General features: G+C 34.5%; 1 protein-coding gene and 1 non-coding gene across 6 annotated transcripts; one reads left to right on the top strand and one right to left on the bottom strand.

Moving 5' to 3' along the window:
* Positions 1 to 2,043: 2,043 nt before the first annotated feature.
* On the top strand, positions 2,044 to 8,131 carry LOC107920312 (casein kinase 1-like protein HD16). 5 transcript variants are annotated; one of them, XM_041109742.1, is made up of 17 exons: positions 2,044 to 2,285; positions 3,152 to 3,613; positions 4,003 to 4,128; positions 4,223 to 4,296; positions 4,404 to 4,473; positions 4,570 to 4,625; positions 4,712 to 4,783; positions 4,882 to 4,976; positions 5,082 to 5,148; positions 5,231 to 5,360; positions 5,633 to 5,851; positions 5,941 to 6,071; positions 6,651 to 6,825; positions 6,916 to 7,006; positions 7,166 to 7,323; positions 7,430 to 7,618; positions 7,962 to 8,131. In XM_041109742.1, exons 2-17 carry the CDS (start codon positions 3,206 to 3,208, stop codon positions 8,019 to 8,021), a joined length of 2,121 nt encoding a protein of 706 aa, XP_040965676.1. In that variant the 5' UTR covers positions 2,044 to 2,285; positions 3,152 to 3,205; the 3' UTR covers positions 8,022 to 8,131. The 5 variants fall into 5 exon arrangements, with proteins under 5 accessions (XP_040965676.1, XP_040965674.1, XP_016705448.2 ...); XM_041109740.1 differs by having other exon boundaries at positions 2,064 to 2,342; positions 4,709 to 4,783; XM_016849959.2 differs by having other exon boundaries at positions 2,064 to 2,342.
* Positions 8,132 to 17,292: 9,161 nt separating this feature from the next.
* On the bottom strand, positions 17,293 to 17,398 carry LOC121225972 (small nucleolar RNA R71). Its single transcript, XR_005923874.1, has one exon. It is a non-coding gene; the product is annotated as a small nucleolar RNA R71 (small nucleolar RNA).
* Between the last annotated feature and the right edge of the window lie 4,499 nt (positions 17,399 to 21,897).

Raw genomic sequence — 21,897 nt, forward strand, 5'->3', positions numbered from 1 at the left:
GGGCCATAGTTGATTGAGTGTTTAACATTGAGATGCATGCACTATAACTACTTGATATATTTTGCTTATTTTTTGAAAACAATGATTGTTTAGATGAGTATGAGGTCATTGCATTGGTTTTAATTATTTCTTAAGGGTCTTTAAAGCTTTAAAACGATGTGTCATATATTTGTAATTTTTGGATGGGATTTGGAATGGTCTAGAAGTGTTTTGGAGTCTAAATTTGGGTTCCATACACATTAGTCTTGAGATATGACACTTAAGTCTTGGGACAAACAAGTTCGAAAGCTTATTTTTTTTGCTCTAGGGGTCTAAAGTCTCAAGACATGGACATTATGTCTTGAGACATAAAATTTTGAGGCAAATCTCTCGAGATATTTGATCACTCTCTCAAGACATATAGCTCAAAGTCTTAAGACATGCAAGGCTTGTCTTGAGGCATGCCCCACTACACCTATACAACTTGTATTTTTAATCGTTTTGAGTTATCGAAAGTTCGTTTTATGCATATGTCATGTCTAAACACCTAGGAAATGATTCAATATGATTTTAAAATGCATTTAAAACTATGAAAATGTTGGAAATAATTTAATGAGATTTTGTTAAATTTATAAATGATGAATTTTATAAAAATGAAAGCTTGTAAATGCAAAGAAGGTGTTAGTGTGACATCAGTTACTTACGCCAGTTGTCAAATTGGGTAAGAGATGTTACAATAAAGGGAGGCAGACCCCATATTTGCACCTATATAGTTAAGGAATGAACAAATCAAGATTTGGGTAAATGTAAGGGGTTCATTGTGCCTTCATCAACAATGCACCCTTTATAGCTTAGGGACCTTTTTATGAATAAAATGAAGATAAAAGAAGTTATCGAAGTAGATAACATAGAAATAACCATCTCTTGAAGACACAATTACTCGATCTCTTTAGTCCCATAACCTATTAACGAGTCTTTGTAGGTGTCATACCAAGAACTGTTTAAAGTTGTGGATGCAGGTGATCAAATAGTGGCTCCAATAGGCTTGAATGAGAGAGAGAGATCATTGTAATCAAAGTGCACAACATTTCCTTTCCTTACTAGTACATTATTTAGTGGTTGTTGTTCAACTTCCTTAATGTGGTGCATGTAATCCTCCTTGTCGAAAGTCTCAAATTCTTTGTTACTTTTCGACCAACTACAATCATTTTTTGAAGAGGGCTTCTAACCATTTTAAGGTTGAGTAAAAGTGTAGAAACATGTAACTAGGAAGGTAGATAGTAGGGGTTGCATGTAAAAGAAATGGCATGCAAGAGGTTTATAAGGGTGATAAAGATTGGGAGGGAACCTTAAAAGGCTCCATCTATAATAAATGATATGGGGGTGGAGGATGAGGGATTTTGAAGTTAAGTAATGTCTAGATATGACAAGTAGTGATCACCTAGCTTGAGATACTCAAATGCCTAAGATATTGGAACTTCGACAAGATGAAACATTCGGAAAACCAAAGAGATGATCTTTCGCTCTTCTCAACCCACATGTAACAAAAACTAACAAACAAGAACATGCTTCAAGATCGAAAAGAGGAGAAAGGGAAAAAAACCCTAATCAATGAAGAGAAGAAGAAAATTAAGATAAATAATGACAGAAAGGGAGAGTTCATGTGAAATGGCTAAGAGATAACTTATATATATAAAGTATAAGATGAAACAAGTAAGGTAAATAAGAGATCAAGCAAAAGATTGAAGAGAATCAAAGAGATGTGAAAGTTCGATTGTCTGATTGAAAAGCTTAGATACTAAACCATCTTCTAGGTCACCCAATTTGTGAAATGAAAAAGATAGTTAATATTAATTAAATTAAGAAAAAGAAATTATAAATTTAGATATTCACATTTTCAAAATTTATTTTTCAGTGTTAATATAATATAATATAATAGAATATTTTTTAATAAAATCGTTAAAGTTGAATAGATTGATAATATTCAAACATAAACAAGCGAAATAGGAATTAAAAAGTAAAAAGAGTATATTTATTAAATTAAAATTTTAAAATAAAAATTTCATCACATTTTACATCAACTTTATGTTGACACAAAAATAAAAGACCCTCACCCAAATAAACTGCACTAGTATTCTTCATCTCTAGTTTCACTTGCATTTCAATTCGATCAACCTCTCAGAAAAACCGAAACGGAAAAAAGTTCCTTTTCATCTCTCTTCTCACTACCCTAATTTCTTGCCTACTTTTTTTATGTTCATTTTATCCCCAAATAATCCAAAGAAAAAAGGCGTCTTTTTTTTCAGGTCTTGATTTTACATATCCAAAAATGTGTTTTCTGAGCTGTTTATTAAGGATCTAAGGTTAACCCATTAAGTTTTTTTGAGGATAATTGATCTGTGAGTTATTTGTTTTAGAATATTTGTAGCTTGTTTGATTATGAGTTGTACTTCTGTTTGTTTATTTTGGCTGAAAACTTGGATGGTCAGATTTAGGATTGTTTGGTTACTGAACATCGGTTTAAACCGATTATGAAATGGAAATTTTTATGTATTTTTTTTCTATTTTTAAATCATGTTTTGGGGTGATGGAATACGAATATTGTTCGATTTAGGTTTGTTGTTTTATTTGATTGATTGATGTAATGAACTCAAAGATTGTTGTTTCTTATTATAAATGATGTTGTTTGATACTAAAATGACTGACCTTTGAAGCTTGGATTTTTTTTAATCAAATATGTAACGAACATGCATAGATACTGTATGGTTTTTTGCTACATTAGCTTTATAGCTTCCATTTTCCGAGCAAAAATAGATTTTTTTTAAAGGGTATTTGCTAAAATACTCTCTCTCTCTCTCTCTCTCTCTCTCTCTCTCTCTCTCTCTCTCTCTCTCTCTCACTTCTAGATACCTACGTAGTGAATACTTAATAGTAAGAATTGTTGGTTTACTCATTTTGATAATTTAATCCGTGATTTTGTTATTATTGTTTATAATTTGGTTTCTGGAATTGATATTGATAGACAAAGTTTATGTAAACCTTGGGTATTTGTCTAAGGCCATGCTAAAAATGTTTAATATTTAGTTATTTATTATTTCAGCTTTCCAAATGTGTTGTATTTTGCTTATGAAATGTTCTTTATTAGTTTCTATATTGGTAAATTTGGTTACAGGATCTAGACTGGTAGCAGAGGATCTGAGTGGAATGTGATTTGCATGGCTTGAGGATGCCAGAATTGCGAAGTGGAGCTCGGAAATCAAAACGCCTTGGTGATCTTCAGCCGCCTCTTCAACCAGTTGATCAAGCAGAGAATTGTGTACTGCCTGCTCAAAACCGAACCAGGAGGCAAGTCGGCGGAAGAGGGCGGGGTAAGGCTACAGCTGTAGCTAAAGGGCCCTCACCAGAGGTACCCAATAGGCCAAAAGCTGCTGGTAGAGGCCGGGGTATTAGGTTGATCGATTTAGACCCTGAGCCTTGTCAGGTTCTTCCTAGGGCTCCACCTTTGGCTGATGCTCAACCTGCTTTCAACCAAGTAGAGGTAGTGGCCAATAAAGATATTGCAATGGACGGCGGGAGTGCTGACAAAATAATAGGAGTTGAAGAAGAAGCTAGCACAACAGTAATTCCTGAAAAGGTAGCTCAATGTTAATTACTGTATCTTTCTTTTTATAGAATATGTTATCTGTTACTTAAACGTTCCATATTAAGTTGCTTATCCTGGGAACCTCTCGGGAAGAAACTGGCTTCAATTCTTTTTCCAGTACGCTTTCCTCAACTAAGAGGAAATTAGTGATTTCCTAATTTCAGCATTTCAGATTTGTTCAAAACTATTAGGATAATCATTTCTAGTTTATTTTACATGAAAGTGAGGGATGTTTTAGCTTCAAGTTGCAGGGTTTCAGTATATGTTTGGTCACCTGTTTTCTAGTCCTCAGTTTCTTACTAACTAAAACATTCCTTGTTATGTAGTTGTCCATGTCATCAAATCTCTTGACTGTATACTGTTTTTGTTACTCTTTGCAGGTTCAGGTGGGTAATTCTCCCGTATATAAGATAGAAAGGAAATTGGGTAAGGGTGGTTTTGGCCAAGTTTATGTTGGCCGAAGGGAAAGCGGTGGTAGTGGTAGAATCGGACCAGATGCAATCGAGGTTTGTCTGAGTAACTCATTCCCATGTTTAAGGATTTTCCAAGTCAAACCACTTGGCATGCTATGTCATGACTCATGAGATTTTTTCATCACAGGTAGCCTTGAAGTTTGAGCACCGGAACAGTAAAAGTTGCAATTATGGCCCACCTTATGAGTGGCAAGTGTACAAGTATGGCACTGTTAATCATAAGTTTTTATGTAAAGCTTCGTTTCTACCTATTTTTTTGTGCAGCATCCTGATTCTTGTTTTTCTTAATTTCCTCGCAAAATGAAAAGTTCCCTAAATGGGTGCTATGGGATTCCTTGGGTGCACTACAAGGGCCGGCAAGGAGATTTCTACATTCTTGTGAGTTTTCATTTTGAGCTCCTGGGTGTCATAACTCAGAAGTCACAACTCCCTAGTTAATTAATGTATCTTAAAGAATGTTAATGAATATTTCAGGTAATGGATATGCTCGGTCCTAGCCTATGGGATGTTTGGAATACTCTAGGACAGTCGTAAGAAATAGACTATTCCTTGTATCTGTCTGTCATACCTACCCAGGCATGTCTATGTAAATCTATAACATGCTGTTTTATAGCAGGATGTCACCAAATATGGCTGCATGTGTTGCAGTAGAGGCAATATCGATTCTTGAAAAGCTTCATTTAAAGGGGTAAAATTTATTCTAACTTTCTGCACTATATAGAGTACACTTCCCTATTTTGCATAGTTGCAGCTGATTGCCATTGCTTATTGTCTGCTTGAAAAAAGGTTTGTGCATGGAGATGTGAAGCCTGAGAACTTTTTACTAGGTCAACGTGGCTCAGCTGATGAGAAGAAGCTATATCTTATCGATCTTGGTTTAGGTATGTTTTCTTCAGTCCTCACTTCCCTGTTAACTGTATGTTCTTTCTGAAACATGAGCACATAGTGGTATTAATTACTGTATGCCTCCCATTTTCTTGGCTCAGCTTCTAGATGGAAAGATGCACACTCGGGTCAACATGTTGATTATGATCAGAGGCCTGATGTATTCAGGTGTGTTGACCTTTTTATTTAAAATGTTAACCAGTTACTACTTATTTTCGGTGTTACTATATTGAAATATTTCTTCTATCAGGGGAACAGTTAGATATGCTAGTGTACATGCACATTTAGGTCGGATTGGAAGCCATAGAGATGACCTTGAGTCATTGGCATACACATTGATATTTCTAATAAAAGGACGGTTACCATGGCAGGGTTATCAGGTTTGTTACTGTTTTGATTAAGGATTTCCCTAATCTGATTATATGTTCTCCGACATTTTGTTTTTCTTGAAATATTACTATTTGGCACTCTTGTCCAACACTTATTCGGAAATGGGTGTGGGGATATGACCTTCCAAGGATTCTTTAAATGCATAGAACTTTGAAAAAATTTAAACATATCTCTGTTACATACCCATATCTCCAAGTCTGAGTGACATAGGTCTGATTTACTTCCCTCTTAACCATTTTGGCTTTTGCATCAAACTTCACAGGGGGATAACAAGAGTTTTATGGTTTGCAAGAAAAAGATGGCCACTTCTCCAGAGTTGATGTGTTGCTTTTGTCCTGCCCCTTTTAAGCAGTTCCTCGAAGTTGTTACAAATATGAAGTTTGATGAGGAGCCAAATTATGCCAAGCTCATATCCATATTTGAAAGCCTAATTGAACCATGCACGGCACTGAGACCAATTAGAATTGATGGAGCTCTTAAGGTGGTTGTTACGTCTTTTCCCCCAATTAAATTGGATTAGATAGGATGGTCACTCAAGCAACCTTTCTCCATTTCCTTTTAAATAAATAGGTTGGGCAAAAACGGGGAAGATTAGTGATTAATTTGGAAGACGATGATCAACCTAAGAAAAAAGTACGTCTTGGTAGTCCTGCTACTCAGTGGATTTCTGCTTACAATGCACGTCGTCCTATGAAGCAGAGGTAAAGTTGCATTTTCTTGTTAAATATAATATTCATTTATACTGCTTGTATCTTCTTATGTTACTCCAGCCCTTCATTTGTTTGAAGTACCCATGTCTGACACGTATCCAGACAGATTATTGGGATGTGACAGATATATGGAGAACTTAGAAAAAATTGAAAGTACTTGTGTCGGAAATGCCCATACCTCACACTTATGCCCTAGTCCGAGTAACATAGGTATCTTGTGCTGCTCAAACATTTTGTTATATCTCCACTTCTGGGATTTTGATTGTAAGTTTAACCAAGTTGTATTCATTTTTGGTGTCTCATATGATGATTAAACGTATATAGGGGCTGGCAAAACTTAAAAAGTAAATAAGAAAGGACCTTCATATTCTGAGTGACTGTTTGTTTGCAGTTGAATGTGGTTTATTGAAATTAGATTGGGCCCTTTCTGATGTTTATTTTTCTGTGCCTGCTCTAAGTGAATTATGAGATATTGGTTCAAAATTTGCTTTGCATAGATTTTGTTCAACTTAAGGTAATTCTGAAACAGTGTTTGTTCATCTTGCATATAACTTTTTGTCAACCTTGTAGATATCACTATAATGTAGGGGATTCGAGGTTGCGGCAGCATGTAGATAAGGGTAATGAAGATGGATTGTTTATTAGTTGTGTGGCTTCAGCAGCTAATCTCTGGGCCCTGATCATGGATGCTGGAACCAGTTTCTCTTCCCAGGTTTATGAATTGTCGACCGTCTTTCTACACAAGGTAATTAATCTTAAGCACTGGTTCGTTTCATTTTCCGTTTTGATTTACATGCATATTTTACTTACTTTAATATCTATCGTATTTCATTAGGATTGGATTATGGAGCAGTGGGAAAAGAACTACTATATTAGTTCGATAGCTGGAGCAAATAACGGAAGTTCCTTGGTTGTTATGTCAAAAGGTTGGTAAATTTCCTACTAAATAAATTTCCTTTTTGATGACTTTGAAACGAGATGAAATTGCATTTTGAGCTATGTTACTTGTATCTGACACCATGCCTGAGTCTCAGTAATATAGACCCTAATTACCAAGCTGTTCTTGAAATTTCACAACTTTGTAGGAACTCCTTACACCCAGCAGTCATACAAAGTGAGTGAATCTTTTCCTTTCAAATGGATAAACAAGAAGTGGAAAGAAGGCTTTCATGTAACATCAATGACAACTTCCGGGAGTCGCTGGGGTGTGGTAATGTCTAGGAACTCCGGATTCTCCGATCAGGTATTCCTTTCTTTCTATCTTTTACATGCATCTTCAGCACTACACTGCCCTCCATTTCAGAAGTAGCTGATTATACTTCATTTTATACTTATTTTAATGATTCAAGGTTGTGGAGCTTGACTTTCTATATCCAAGTGAAGGGATACATCGGCGATGGGAGAGTGGTTATAGAATAACATCTATGGCTGCGACTGGAGATCAAGCTGCCTTCATACTGAGCATTCCGAAGCGGAAAACAATGGATGAAACTCAGGAAACTCTACGTACATCTGCCTTTCCAAGCACCCATGTAAAGGTGGGTATATCCCTAGTTTTGCCCCTTCCTAAATCTTTTAACACCATAACCTATGTTGCTCCGACTCTTAATTTACCTTAAAAGTATGTCCAATATCCATATTAGACATTCGAATATGGATATAGGGTTATGGTTATCTAAATATAAGAAAGAACTTGGGAAAAGAAAATTAAACTTACCCTTTCTGGCTCTCACCTCCTGAGTCCAAGTAACATAGTCTGTTAACTTTAAACATTAACAATGGGTAGTAAAATGTTGTCTAAAGTGTAGTATCTACTATATCTGCTTAACCTCCATTTTTATGGAGTTCTTACCTTAATGCGATGGTTGTTCATTGTTGCAGGAAAAATGGGCCAAAAATCTGTACATTGCATCAGTTTGTTATGGGAGAACAGTCTGCTAATTCTAGACTGTAAAATTATTAGATACACTTTAAGAAAAGACAATTTAAAGTTGAAAACTTGAAAGCTTTTGAGGTATTTTTGGTGTTGATTTCCAGTATTATGGAGTTAATTCTGCTATAAAATCTCATATTCATCTAAAAGGAGAGAGAAGAAATAATAGAATATAATGATAGGGTTATACTTAATAATGTAATGATCTGATCTGAGTCAGTTCGGGAAGCTGTTGGTTAAAACGTATATTTCATGGTAACTGGTCTGATCTGGTCTTGTGATTTGAGGTTCCATTAATGGCTGTTAGTAAATTGCAATGGTTTTCCATGACTTCAAAACTATCTCCTCTCCACCATTCTGGGATTACTTTGCAAAATCAAGTATAATTTAATAATTTTTTTCAATTAAATTAAAACTTTAAATATTTATACTTTTTCTTAACAGTAAGAGGTTTTTGGGTATGGTCGGGTTTTAGTCAAATGATTAAAAAATTTAAGTTAAAATCTGAGTCAAAATATTAAGAGAAGTTTTGCTTTACGGTCCGGGAAAAAAAGGTTATCAATTCAACCACTCGCAAGTTAATATCAAAATCTCTAGAGGTATACCCTGGCACGTTATTAGATATTTTAGTGCATGTGACTTTCAATATTATTTTTAAAATTTTCCTTTTTTCAATTTGTGTGTGGGCCAAAAATAAGCTTTACTAAAATTTCTAATATTATAACAATTGTTATAATTCTAAAAAAAAATAGACTAATTTTCTTAAAATTTATTGATTTATGTTGACTCTAGAGAGAAAATGGAAAACGTGTCTTATAGAATGCGTTTTTACTGCCACATCATGTGTCATGTAGGACGCATTTTTAGGAGAGAATAAAAACGCGTCATACAGAGTGTGTTTTCACTGATGTGGCAGTGAATGTGCGCCTTGTAGGATGAGTTTTCCTTTAACGGTACTATTTTAGTGGTTACTTTTTTAACGGCTAGTAGGGGTCCAATAGTAATAAAAATTCCTATATAAACCCCTCAAACATTCATTCTTTTCACCCAAATACTTCATATTCATTCTTTCTTCCTAAATTCTCAATCTTCAATATTTAATCCCCAATTTCCAATTTTATAATTTCAATCTTCAAATTTTAATTTTCAATTTTCAATTTCGAATTTTCAATCCTCAATCCTCAAATATTTTTTAAAATTATTTTTTTTGAATTTTATTATGTTCGATTTTATTCTTTTCTTATAAAATTTTAAATGACAAATCAACTTATTCGTTCGGATGACAAGCATATCTCCAGCGTTCAAATAAAAACGCTAAGTAAATTTATTAAATTATTTAAATTTAAATAGTTAATTATTATGTTGTTTAGATTATTAATTTTTTATGTTTATATACTTAGTTTGAAGATTGGATTTTGGAGATGTGCATAAACAACTTAAGCGAATGTGCACCAGAGGTTGTTTATGGACACTTGTGAGATGCAAGTTTTTTATACGCGGCTCGCATGCTCGGGGGACTAAATTGGATCTCCCACTCATCAGTGCTTTGATCGAGAGATGGAGACCGGAGACGCACACGTTTCATCGCCCTTGCGATGAGTGTACACTTACACTTGAGGACATCAATTTATAACTCGGTCTATCAGTCGATGGGGATGCCGCTATAGGGCCAATCTAGTGCAGATTAGAGTGCAACGTGCGAGCAACTACTAGGGAAGGCGCTGAGCAAGTTTAGGGATAGTCGGATCGAGATGAGATGGTTGGAAGACAACTTCCAAACTATCAGGGCTTCAACGAGCGATGTCGAAAAAGAACAATTCGCGCGCACATTCATCTTGAGGTTGATCGGGGTCTGTTAATTCCAGATAAATCTTGCAATCTGGTGCATTTGAGGTGGCTACTACTACTAGCTGACTTGAAGGAATCAAGACGACTTAGTTGGGTACCAACGGTACTGGAGAATTTGTACCGAGAAATGTATTGAGCCACAATACCGGATAAAGCCAAAATCAACGGTTGCATGCTCCTTCTCCAATCGTGAGTATGGTATCGACTACCATTTTTACGCCCTCAAGTGGAACTCTCTTATGAATTCCCACTCGTCATATGGTAAAATTCATTCCACAAAATCATTACCGTTATTATTTTCATTGTTGTAATTTTGAAATAACATATTATTTGAATAGGTGGAACAACCCCACGAGATATAGCGGTATATCGACTAAGCTTGACGATATCTGACTAACTCTAGATCAAGAAACCGAAGAGGAGGTTAATTTATGAATTTCAAAGTTATGTAATATGTTTCTGGCACTTGGAATTAAATATTACACACGTTCTAAAAATTATAAATTCGTATGCAGTTTGTATGGATGCAATATATGTGGATTTGAGGATTCAAGAATGCGTCACAGCTAAATTTTTGGCCAATCACAACATCTGGCATGTCAACGTGCCATTGGTCATTTTTGCAATGGTTGAGATGCATGAATCCGACCGAGTCATGCTGTAACAGCCCAATTTTGACCATAATCGGACAAAGTGATTTCGGGACCACAAATCCAAGTCAGAAAAATATTTTAAAATTATTTTTGGTACTTGTAGTATGTGAATTAATATGTGTGAAAATTTCGTATGAAAATTTGATTGTTTGAGTGCTCAATTTGATAAAAAGGGCTTAATCGCGTAAAATGAAAACTTAGAGATTTAATTTAAAAGCATCTAATTGTTGTTGTCTTTTAAATTAGGAGGCTTAAAGCTGAAATTTGACCACTATTTAGATAGTGGGTGGCTAAGGTCAAAACTAACCTTAATATATATATATATGTTATAATTATTTTAATAAGGTTAAATTAGTAAATTATTAATTATTATGATACATAATAGTTAAAAAAATAATTTTATAGCATATATCATCTTCCTAGCCGAAACTTAGATGAAAGAAAAGCCATTAAAACTTGAAGAAGGTTCGGCCATGTCTTTGCATAATTAAAGGTTCGTTTTTGTTCGGTTTTTGAAAATTTTTATGTTTTTGAGATCGTTGCTTTGTGTACTACAAGACTCATACCTTAATTTTAGAATTTTGTGTTAAATTTGTGATATTCCATTGATGAATGCTTGAGATTTTTGTTAGTTAATGATGAAATATGAAAAATATGTGAAAGATTAACATGTTTTGTATTTGAATTTTTGGTGAAATTGAGTATTTAGGGCTAAATTGTGAAATTAAATTTTTGAGGGACTAAAATATGAAATAAATGAAATATGTGAACTTGTATGAGCACTAGGGATATTCGGCCCTTCTATAGTGTGGGAAAGTATTTTGTGTTTTATGCAATAGGGACTAAATTGTAAAAAGTGTAAATGTTAGGGGCAAAATGGTAATTTGCCTATTTATATGTTTTTGGACTAAATTGAATGAAATAATATTTAAACTAGTTCATTTTGAATATATTTAGATCAAGAACCAAAGAAATCGAAGTTGGATCGGGGAAAAGCTAAAGTCGTCGACTAATCGTCCGGTTCCGATTTTTCACTGTTCGAGGTAAGTCTATTAGTTATTTAATGTTATTATATCAGTATATGTGTATGTATATCTATTTTATTTTTGTTGAGCTATAATTAAAAGTAATTCGATTGAATAAATTTGAAGTATAAATGGTATATATGTGTATATACAATACTCGAATATATAGGTATATACTTATATAGATCTTTGAATTTAGTTAAAGTAAGAAAGGGTATATAGGTATATATATATATACAATGTTCTAATATTTATATATGAATCTATATATATATTTGTGATGAATTTAATTGAATGCATGAGAGTTATATGTGTGCACAAGGTTCGAACAAATATGAGTATATATATGTATATATTCTAGGTTTAATCAAAGATATGTATATTATATATATATATAAGATTCGAAAATATATACATAAGAATATACATGTATAAGCTTTTGGGTTGATTAAAGGTATGTATTTTAAATTGTTTAAGTAGTTTTGAATATATATTCATATGTAATTTTTAAATATGTATGAGATTATATATATGTATATGTTTTTATATTGAACTTATGTATGCAATTATATATATGTAAGTGATAGATTCAATTATATATATATATATGAATAAGTTTTGAACCTAGTTAAAGGTAAAAATTGTGTAAATAAATACATTTATGTTCGAATATAAATGTATATACATGTATGGGTTGTTGATTTTAGTTAATGGTATAAATGTTAAATATATTCATGGGATTAAAATATATATATGTATATTTATGTATTGGTTCTTGGATAGAATTAAAGGTATAAAATCTATCTCTTTTTATAATTGAGGTTCGACTTTATATATATACGTGTATATATATGTTTATGAATTTATAAGCACTTGAGTTGAATTGAAGGTATGATTGGTAAACTCTGTTACGATTTGAATATGGTATATAATGAACATGTGATTGTATTATGAATGATATGAGGAATTATTTGTATATGTGAAATTGAAATTTTAGGCTCCGAGCCTAACAGGTTTATTGACAATGAAGTAATCCAGGCATTACGTCTAGCAGGCTTGATACCGGTGAAACATACCAGACATTACATCTAGCAGGCTTGATGCCGATGAAACATACCAGACATTACGTTTAGCAGGCTTGATGCCAGTGAAACATACCAGACTTTACTTCTAGCAGGCTTGATGCCGGTGAAACATATCAAACTTTATGTCTAGTAGGCTAAGTGCCGGTGTACTAAAACAAGCTTTAAACCTAGCAGGCTAAGTGTCGATGATATTGTTTATATTATGTATATACATGTACTGAATGTGTATATAGATTTGGTGGTATGAAGTTGAAGAATATGATTACATATTCGGCCTTCATATTTGATGAACATACAAACATCCGTTTATACATATCTGATGAGTATGTATATATGTATATACAGTTTTAAGCACTTGATAGATATATGCACATTCACATATATGCATGTGATAAATTTATATTTGCATTATGTATATGCTTTTATTAAGCATCTATGTGATTGGTGATATGCATTTTGGGTAAGTATAAATGTGCTCTGTTATATTAGTTTGATGTACATATATATGTATATTCGGTTATAATAATTGTTGAGTATATATGTATAAATATGCGTTCAATTATACGCATTTGAAGTGTAGGTGTATTCAGCTCTAAGTATTGATAGTAATGTATGTAATTGATTTTAAGTAAGTGATAAGTTCCTGTATTTGGTTGTAAGTTCCTGATGATTATTTAAAGATACAATTGGTTGTATGTATATAGAGTATATATATATATACTCATTGGTAAGCATTCTACGATTACATATATTTTATATAAATAAGATGACTATGCATTTTAAATATTCAGTTAGTAAAATATGTGGTATTTGTGACATCTATAAATGTAATCAGGAAATTATAAGATATTTATGTGTTTTATTTGTGTTGTTTTAGTTATGCCATAGACTTACTAAGCTAAATAAGCTTACCTTGTTCTTTTACGTCTCTCTGTTTTATAGATTTAAAGATTAAGCTTCAAGCTTGGGGATTGTCAGCAAAGATCATCGCTCTATCTACTGTCTCGATATTAAAATGTTTGAATTTTAACTTAGGGCATGTACAGGATAGATAATGTTATAAGAGCATACTTTAATGTTTTGTAAATGAGTTTCATAGCCAGCGAAAATGGCTTATTTCCTTATAGTCTAGTTCGATTGTAATGTTTTCGTTTTGTTTTAAATGACTAAAAGAAAAGCTTAAAATTTTGCATGTTTAATATTAAACCTAGCTTATCTGATGTAACTACTATAATTATTGAACTTTAATGAATGTCTATTTTGAGTAGTATTTTGATTAGTAATGCCTTTTAACCCTAATTCGGTGATGGATACGGGTTATGGATGTTACACATGCAACAGGTCGGGTCTACGCAACATATTTCGCTGCCATCCCAATAGCGCGATGACCTCTACAAGATCGACTTGCGGGGGAGACTCGAGGAAGATTAGCCAACATTCCACAAGATGTATATCAAGATGTGGTAGCGTAGGTACGATTTCTTGCCAATGCGTGAACCATTTCTCATATCGGAGTTGGTGACGTCTCCAAATTACATGGATTGGTTCAAGGTTCAAGTATAACGGTAAGTCATATCTATTACCGGATTCAAAGAGGAATAGGCACCGTCGCCATAGGAGGCCAAGACGAGGGCCCATCAATCCTAGGTTGGGAGATGGAGACGTGACGGGATCAACATCTGCTCCATCTACATTAGAGGACCCAATTGTCGTGCAACCTTCTGGTCAGTGTGGTTCATTTATTTTTCTTCTAACCCAGTTTTTTTTGTCAACATCACAACACGCACACTCATTCCCCACATCATCACCTTCAGTTCTAATTTATTTTACACAACCATCACAATACGTACAATCATTCCATGCATCAAAACATTCAACACCAGTTTATTTTACACAAACACTACAGCACACCCCATCATTCCCTACATCAACACATTTTTCAGGGATATATTATGCACGACCGTCACCCACCGTGCCATATTACATGCCGATCCCACCAACAACATCGACACATCTAGTATCGCCTTCAGTTCTCACCTTCTATCCGTAATCAGGCCAGGCGACACCATATAGTGGCCCGTCGATAGTGTCACAAACACCCCCAGCATCGTTGTTCTACCGAGGTGGGTTCTCCTCACAATAGCCGACTCAACTCGGGGAGGGGATCCATGATGGGCGACTAGTACATGATCGGGTTCAACCACGGAGGAAGGAGTCGAAGTTAGTGATCAACCCTGACATGCATGTCAAGGTGAAGCCGAAATTGACAAGCAACCGTCAAATGCAATAGATCGACAAAAGCCTAGGCGTGTGGAAACATTAAAATATATAGACTTTTTCAAATTTTATAATTTTAGTATACAATAATTAATTTAAGCTTAGTTTATAAAACATTTTGAATTTTAATTATTTTTGTAATAATCTTGCATAAATTAGGATATTTTTGGCAGTGTTGCACAAAAGGTGAAAAATCAACTCAATAGTCACCTTGAAAGAATTAATCGACGAGGCACCATGGGAGTTCAAGATGATGAACTAACAGCCATGGAGGACTTAAATTTAAGTTTTTAGGCTTCCTTAAATCAGTTCTGATTTAATTTTTATCGGGAAAAAGGAGCAACTTGAAGTAGAGAAAAAGGGCTTGAATTGAGCTAGTAAAGAGGGAGGATGAACAAGCCCAAAAGAGCAGCCCAAACCATTCCATGTTGCTAAACCAATCAACTTATTTTGGCTAATTTTAACACTTGCAAATCAACCCTTAAACTTTTCCTAAATTTCATTCAAACCCTTCCTCTTTTCATGTATTCTATTTTTAGCCACAAGCTAAAAATAGCAAATTCAAACTTAACCACTCCTTCCACCAGCATGGTCGACCATAGGATGAGGGACTGGCTACTATTTTTAGCCAACTTGAGTTTCCAATCTCAAGTATAAATAGCCTCCTCACTTCCTCATTTTTCATTCCTCATTTCACACACTTCTTTCACACATTTTCTCTCATATTTCTTTTTATTTTCCCTTTTAGCTGCTTTCCAATTTCCTTCTTCCCTGGCCGATTTCCCCTCTTGAAAAAGAGCTAGCACACCTCTTGGAGCAGCAACAATCGAGTGTTTGTGAAGGCCATGGATCAACAAAACGTGCAGAGAAGAGAGGAGCATACTAGTCTGGCTTCGGAAGATTACCAGGATTTGTTTTCCTAGTTCCCTTCTCTTAATCTTTTCAATTTTTGTAGTGATCATGATTATGAATATTTTTTGTGTTGATGTTCTTAAATGAATTAAAATGACTTAATTTCATTCCTGTTAGATTAATTGCATTCTTCCCACTTAATTTGTTAAATTCATGTTTGTGTTGTTCTAAGCCTTTGTAGTTTGTTCAATTAAATAAAATCATGCATATGTTATGCTTGCATTTTAATTGTAAGGTAACAAAAGAGTTAATTATTAATCGGATTGAAATTATAATTAATTTTCACAGTATTTAATTGGTGCATGTTTAATCTTCTAAGGTACTAGAAGATTAAATTAATGATGGTATTAAACAATACTTTACCCTTACATAACTTGTAAGATTATTGTGATTAAATTGTTTCAATATAGGAATATATTGTTACCTCACTTTATCTTATACTTTCTTATGAAAATTGATTAATTTTTTGAATTGACATAGAAATGTGTTTAAGAGATTAATTGGTTTAGTAAGTATGTATGTGCATTAGTTAACAAAAGACCGAGTTGCCATGAAATTATTCGTAACAACATGAACATAATTTTAATAATTCTAAGTTAAAGAATGAAATTGATCTAACACATTTATGTCATATTGATTAAAACCTTATTTGTTTTAGAAATCGTGCATTGGAATTTTACTTTTTTTTCTTTTAATTAAATACTTAGTTAATTTTAGTTTTTAGATCACGTCTTACAAATCATTATATATTTCCTCCACCAAATTGCTTAAGCTTGCATTTCATAAATATTTTCTTGCATAGTCTCTGTGGGTACGATAACTCGACATTAGTTGTCACTTTATTTCTTATACGATTGTGTACACTTGCATTTTGGTCTATTTTTCTATTGAATTTTAATTTAATTATTTTTCTGTGATTGTTTTAGATGTTTATGAGTATTGATCGAATTATTGACTTACTCCCCATAGATCTTGAAATTTAAAGGACTTTTCGACAAATGAGAAGACAAACAACTCAGTGAAGGACCGAAGATATGAACTTTGAAAACCAAAATCAAGGAAATGGAGAGAATCATGCTCAAAATCCTATCCTTGTTACTGATGATAGGGATAGAGCCTTAAGACAATATATCGTGCCATTGTTTCATGAGCTTAATATGGGTATTAGGAGAATCGAAATTGAGGCACAACAATTTGAGCTGAAGCCAATTGTCTTCTAGATGCTTTAGACAGAGGACCAATTCAGTGGAATGCCTACTGAAGATCCTCACCTTCACCTCGGCTTATTTTTGGAGGTGAGTGATTCCTTCAAGTTAGTCGAAGTACCCGAAGATGCACTAAGATTAAAGTTGTTCCAATACTTTCTAAGGGACAGAGCTTGAGCCTGGTTGAACTCATTGCCACCGGATTCCATTACCACATGGCAAGAGTTAGCAGAGCGCTTCCTTATGAAATATTTCTCACCTAGAAAGAATGTTAAGTTGCAGAATGAAATCACTATTTTTCAACAGATGGATGACAACTCCTTGTATGAGGCATGGGAAAGATTTAAAGAACTGTTACGGAAATGCCCTCATCATGGAATCCTACATTGCATCCAATTAGATACTTTCTATAACGGTTTCAATGCTCACACGAGGATGGTAGTAGACGCTTCTACCAATGGTGCTCTCTTTTCTAAGTCTTATAATGAGGCTTATGAAATCATTGAGAACATTTCCAGCAAAAATTACTAGTGGCCAACCAATCGAACAGCTTCAAGACGAGTGCAAGAGTACATGAAGTGGACGCCATCACTTCATTTACAGCTCAAGTATCTTTGATATCCTTAATACTTAAAAATTTTACTACTAAAGGGTTTAACAATATTGCAGCTAAGCCACCAAACCAATACAAGAATATAGCCCGTGTTTATTGTGGGGAAGGGCACTTGTTCGAAGATTACCCATCAAACCTAGAATTCGTGTATTACATGGGTAACCAGAACCAGAATCGAGGTAGGCAGGGACTGTAATCCAATTTTTATAGCCCATCTTGGTGAAACCATCCGAATTTCTCTTAGAGTAGCCAAGGGGCTAGACCTAGTAACACTTACACACAACCCAGATCAACCCAGCCACCTAGATTCACCTAACAAGTTCAGAAACCACCACAAGTCGAACCTTCTAATAGCGTTGAGAACCTAGTGAAGGCATATATGAAAAAGAATGATGCCACTTTAAGGAATTTGGAGAATCAAGTGGGTCAACTTGCTAATGAACTTAAGAACTGACCATAAGGTGCTTTGCCTAGTAATACAAAAAATCCAAGAAATCCTTGGAAAGAGCACTATAAGGCATTGACTCTAAGGAGTGGAAAGACGTTAGAGCCCAACACAGTTGAAGTTGAAGAAGAGCTAGTTAAAGCTTGAGATAAAGTTGAAATTCAACCGAGTGTGGAAAACCCAGCTTCACCAGAACCAAAATCTGTAAAATTTGATAAGGTCACTTTGAAACTAGTCAATTTTGATAAATTAAAACCTTTGTTAGATGCATAAATGCCGCAACATACGAATTTCCTAGTTCAAGTAAAGAATCCTTCACCACCCTACCCTTAAAGACTTCAGAAGCAAAAAATAAGAAACCCAGTTCAAGAAGTTCCTAGATGTACTCAAGCAACTTCATATTAACATCCCGTTGGTAGAAACTCTTAAACAGATGCAAAACTACGTTAAATTCATGAAAGATATCATGTCCAATAAATGGAGAGCTTGAGAATTTGAGACGGTAGCTCTAACGAAAGAATGTAGTGCATATCTACAAGATAAACTACCCCCAAAGATGAACAACCTTGGATGTTTTATCATACCTTTCAACATTGGAGCATCTTATTGTGTAAGGCATTGTGTAAATTGGGTGTGAGCATCAACTTGATGTCGATGTCCATATTCAAAAAATTGGGGATAGGGGAAGGGAGACCAACTATGGTTACGCTTCAATTAGCAGATTAATCCTTACCACATCCGGAAGGAAAAATTGAGGATGTATTGGTACGTGTAGACAAATTTATTTTTCCTACTGACTTTGTTGTTTTAGACTTTGAAGCATATAAGGAGGTGCCAATCATCTTAGGAAGGCCTTCCCTAGCCATTGGAAGGACCTTAATTGATATTGTAAAGGGTGAGCTTACCATGTGTGTTCAGGATGACCAAGTAACATTCAATTTTTTTTAAATCGATGTGATTTCTTATCGTAATTGATTAGTGTTTTGTAGTAACCGAGTTAGAAGAATTAGTCGTCGAATAGGAACTCAATTCTGTTGAGGACCCATTAGAAAAAATCTTAATGTCAGACCCTCCAAGTGATGAGCAAGGGGAGGAATATTTAGCTTTGTTAAAAGCTGACCAAACGGGATTTAATCTGCAATCCCGTTTTGAATCTGTGGAATTAGAGAGCAGAGAGTATGTCCAACCAAAAGCGTCAATCGATGAGCCACCTAATTTAGAACTTAAGGTACTTCCTTCATACTTAAAATATGTTTATTTAGGCGACGCTTCTACTTTGACTGTGATTATTTCAGCTCAACTAACTAAAGAACAGGAAGAGAAACTAATTTTAGTGCTAAAACAATTTAAAAAGGCTATCAGATGGACCAGAACCAATACCTGAGGTATTAGTCCATCCGTGTGCATGCACAAAATCAACCTAGAAGGTGGTGAGGAAAGGATGATTGATGGACAACAGAGATTGAAACCCATTATAAAGGATCTGGTAAAGAAAGAAATTATTAATTGGTTAGATGCAGGTATAATTTACCCTATCTCAAACAGTTTGTTGGTAGGTCTGGTCTAGTGCATACCAAAGAAAGGAGACATTACAGTCGTGGAGAATGAAAATAATGAGTTAATACCGACTAGAGTGGTTACAGGATAGAGAATTTGCATAAATTATCAAAAATTGAACAACATGACTCGTAAAGATCACTTTCCTTGGCCATTCTTAGATCAAATGTTGGATAGACTCGCGAGACGAGACTATTACTATTTTCTCGATGGATACTTAGGGTACAATAAAATTATGGTAGCACTAAATGATTAACACAAAACAACATTCACATGCCCGTACGATACGTTTGCCTTTAGACATATGCCATTTGGTTTATGTAACGCACCTGCTATATTTCAAAGATGTATGATGGTGATCTTTACTAACATGGTGGAAAAGTTTTTGGAAATTTTAATGGATGATTTTTCAGTGTTTAGAGACATGTACGATGATTTCCTAGCCAATCTACCCAAAGTATGAAGGTGGTGCAAAGAAACAAACCTTGTACTCAATTGGGAAAAGTGTTTTTTCATAATACGAGAGGGTATTGCTTTGGGGCATCAAATAACGAGACGAGGGATCGAGTTAGATAAAGAAAAGGTAGATTTCATTTAGAAACTCCCACCTCCAACATCTGTAAAGGGTGTTAGGAGATTTTTAGGACATGCTAGTTTTATCGGAGATTCATCAAAGACTTCTCCAAAATTGCTAAACCCTTGTGCAAATGATTGGAGAAGGATATAACATTCAACTTTGATGAAGAATGTTTGAGAGCTTTCAATGATCTGAAGAATCAATTGGTCTGAACACCAATTATCATCACACTAGATTGGGAATTTCCATTTGAATTAATGTGTGACACAAGTGACTTCGCAGTAGGAGCTGTGATAGGCCAGCGAAGGAACAAAGTTTTTCATCTTATCTACTACGCAATTCAGACTCTGAAGGGAGCTCAACTGAATTACATGATAACAGAAAAAGAGTTACTTGTTATTGTATTTTCTTTTGACAAGTTTTGATCTTATCTTGTAGGTACCAAAGTGACTATCTATATAGATCATTCGACAATTAAATACTTACTTGCCAAGAAAGAAGCTAAGCCGAGATTGATTCTATAGGTACTTCTACTTCAAGAGTTTGATCTAGAAATTCAAGATCGAAAAGGGGTAGAAAATCAAGTAGCAAATCACTTATCCAAATTGGAGCTGTAAGAAGGAACTTCTCCTCTTATACCCATTCATGAGACATTTCTAGACGAGCACATACGTAAGGTAAATCACATCCATAACACCTTTTGTTTTGCTGATTTTGCTAACTATTTAGCTTGTGGCTTGATGCCACTTGAAAAGACATATCAACAAACAAAAAAGTTTCTCCATGTTGTGGAGTACTACTTTTGGGAAGAGCCATACTTGTTCAAACAATACGGAGAATAAATGATCAGGAGATGTGTGGCAGAAAATGAGATACATGAAATTCTATATCATTTTCATACAACTCTAAGTGGATGACACTTCGGAAGATCAAGAACAACAACCAAAGTATTGCAAGCTGGATTCTTTTAGAAAACTCTATTAAAAGATGCATATGCCTACGTGAAAAGTTATGATCAATGCCAGAGGGTTAGAACCATAACCAACAGAAATGAGATACCCCAAACAAACATTATTGAGGTAGAATTATTTGATGTTTGGGGTATTGACTTCCTTGGTCCCTTCCCTCCTTTTTTTGGTTACAAGTATATATTAGTAGAAATAGACTATGTATCTAAGTGGGTTGAGGTCGAGGCATATCCAACAAACGATGCCAATGTAGTATTGAAGTTTTTGCAGAAACATGTGTTTACAAGGTTTGGAACTCTTAGGGCTATCATCAGTGATGAGGGGTCCCATTTTGTGAATAAATGGTTGAAATGGTTGCTCGATAGACATAGAGTGGAGCACAAGGTTGCAACAGCTTACCATTCGCAAACAAATGGACATGCTGAATTGGCAAATAAAGAGATAAAAGGTATACTCGAAAAGGTAGCTTGTCCAAACCAACGAGACTGGTCCAAAAGACTGGATGATGCTTTATGATGCTATAGGACAACATACAAAACACCTTTAGAGATGTCTCCTTGTTGGTTAGTTTTTCGGAAAGCATGTCATTTGCCCTTGGAGAAACGAATGCTTCAACTTAATGAGTTAGAATAATTTTGAATATTCTCATATGAAAATGCCAAACTGTTCATGTGACAGCCTGTTTTTAGTGAAATCAGAATAGTGGTTTTAGGACCACA

The sequence above is a fragment of the Gossypium hirsutum genome, chromosome D13 (assembly GCF_007990345.1).
Source record: "Gossypium hirsutum isolate 1008001.06 chromosome D13, Gossypium_hirsutum_v2.1, whole genome shotgun sequence".
Classification (NCBI taxonomy): Eukaryota; Viridiplantae; Streptophyta; class Magnoliopsida; order Malvales; family Malvaceae; genus Gossypium; species Gossypium hirsutum.

Bases quoted from the DNA above. Each gene is read 5' to 3' on its own strand.
- LOC107920312 (XM_041109740.1), top strand. From the start codon at position 3,206: ATGCCAGAATTGCGAAGTGGAGCTCGGAAATCAAAACGCCTTGGTGAT. The intron at 4,129-4,222 runs GTTTGTCTGAGT...TTTTCATCACAG, and splicing joins TCGGACCAGATGCAATCGAG to GTAGCCTTGAAGTTTGAGCA. The intron at 4,297-4,403 runs GTATGGCACTGT...CAAAATGAAAAG, and splicing joins TATGAGTGGCAAGTGTACAA to TTCCCTAAATGGGTGCTATG.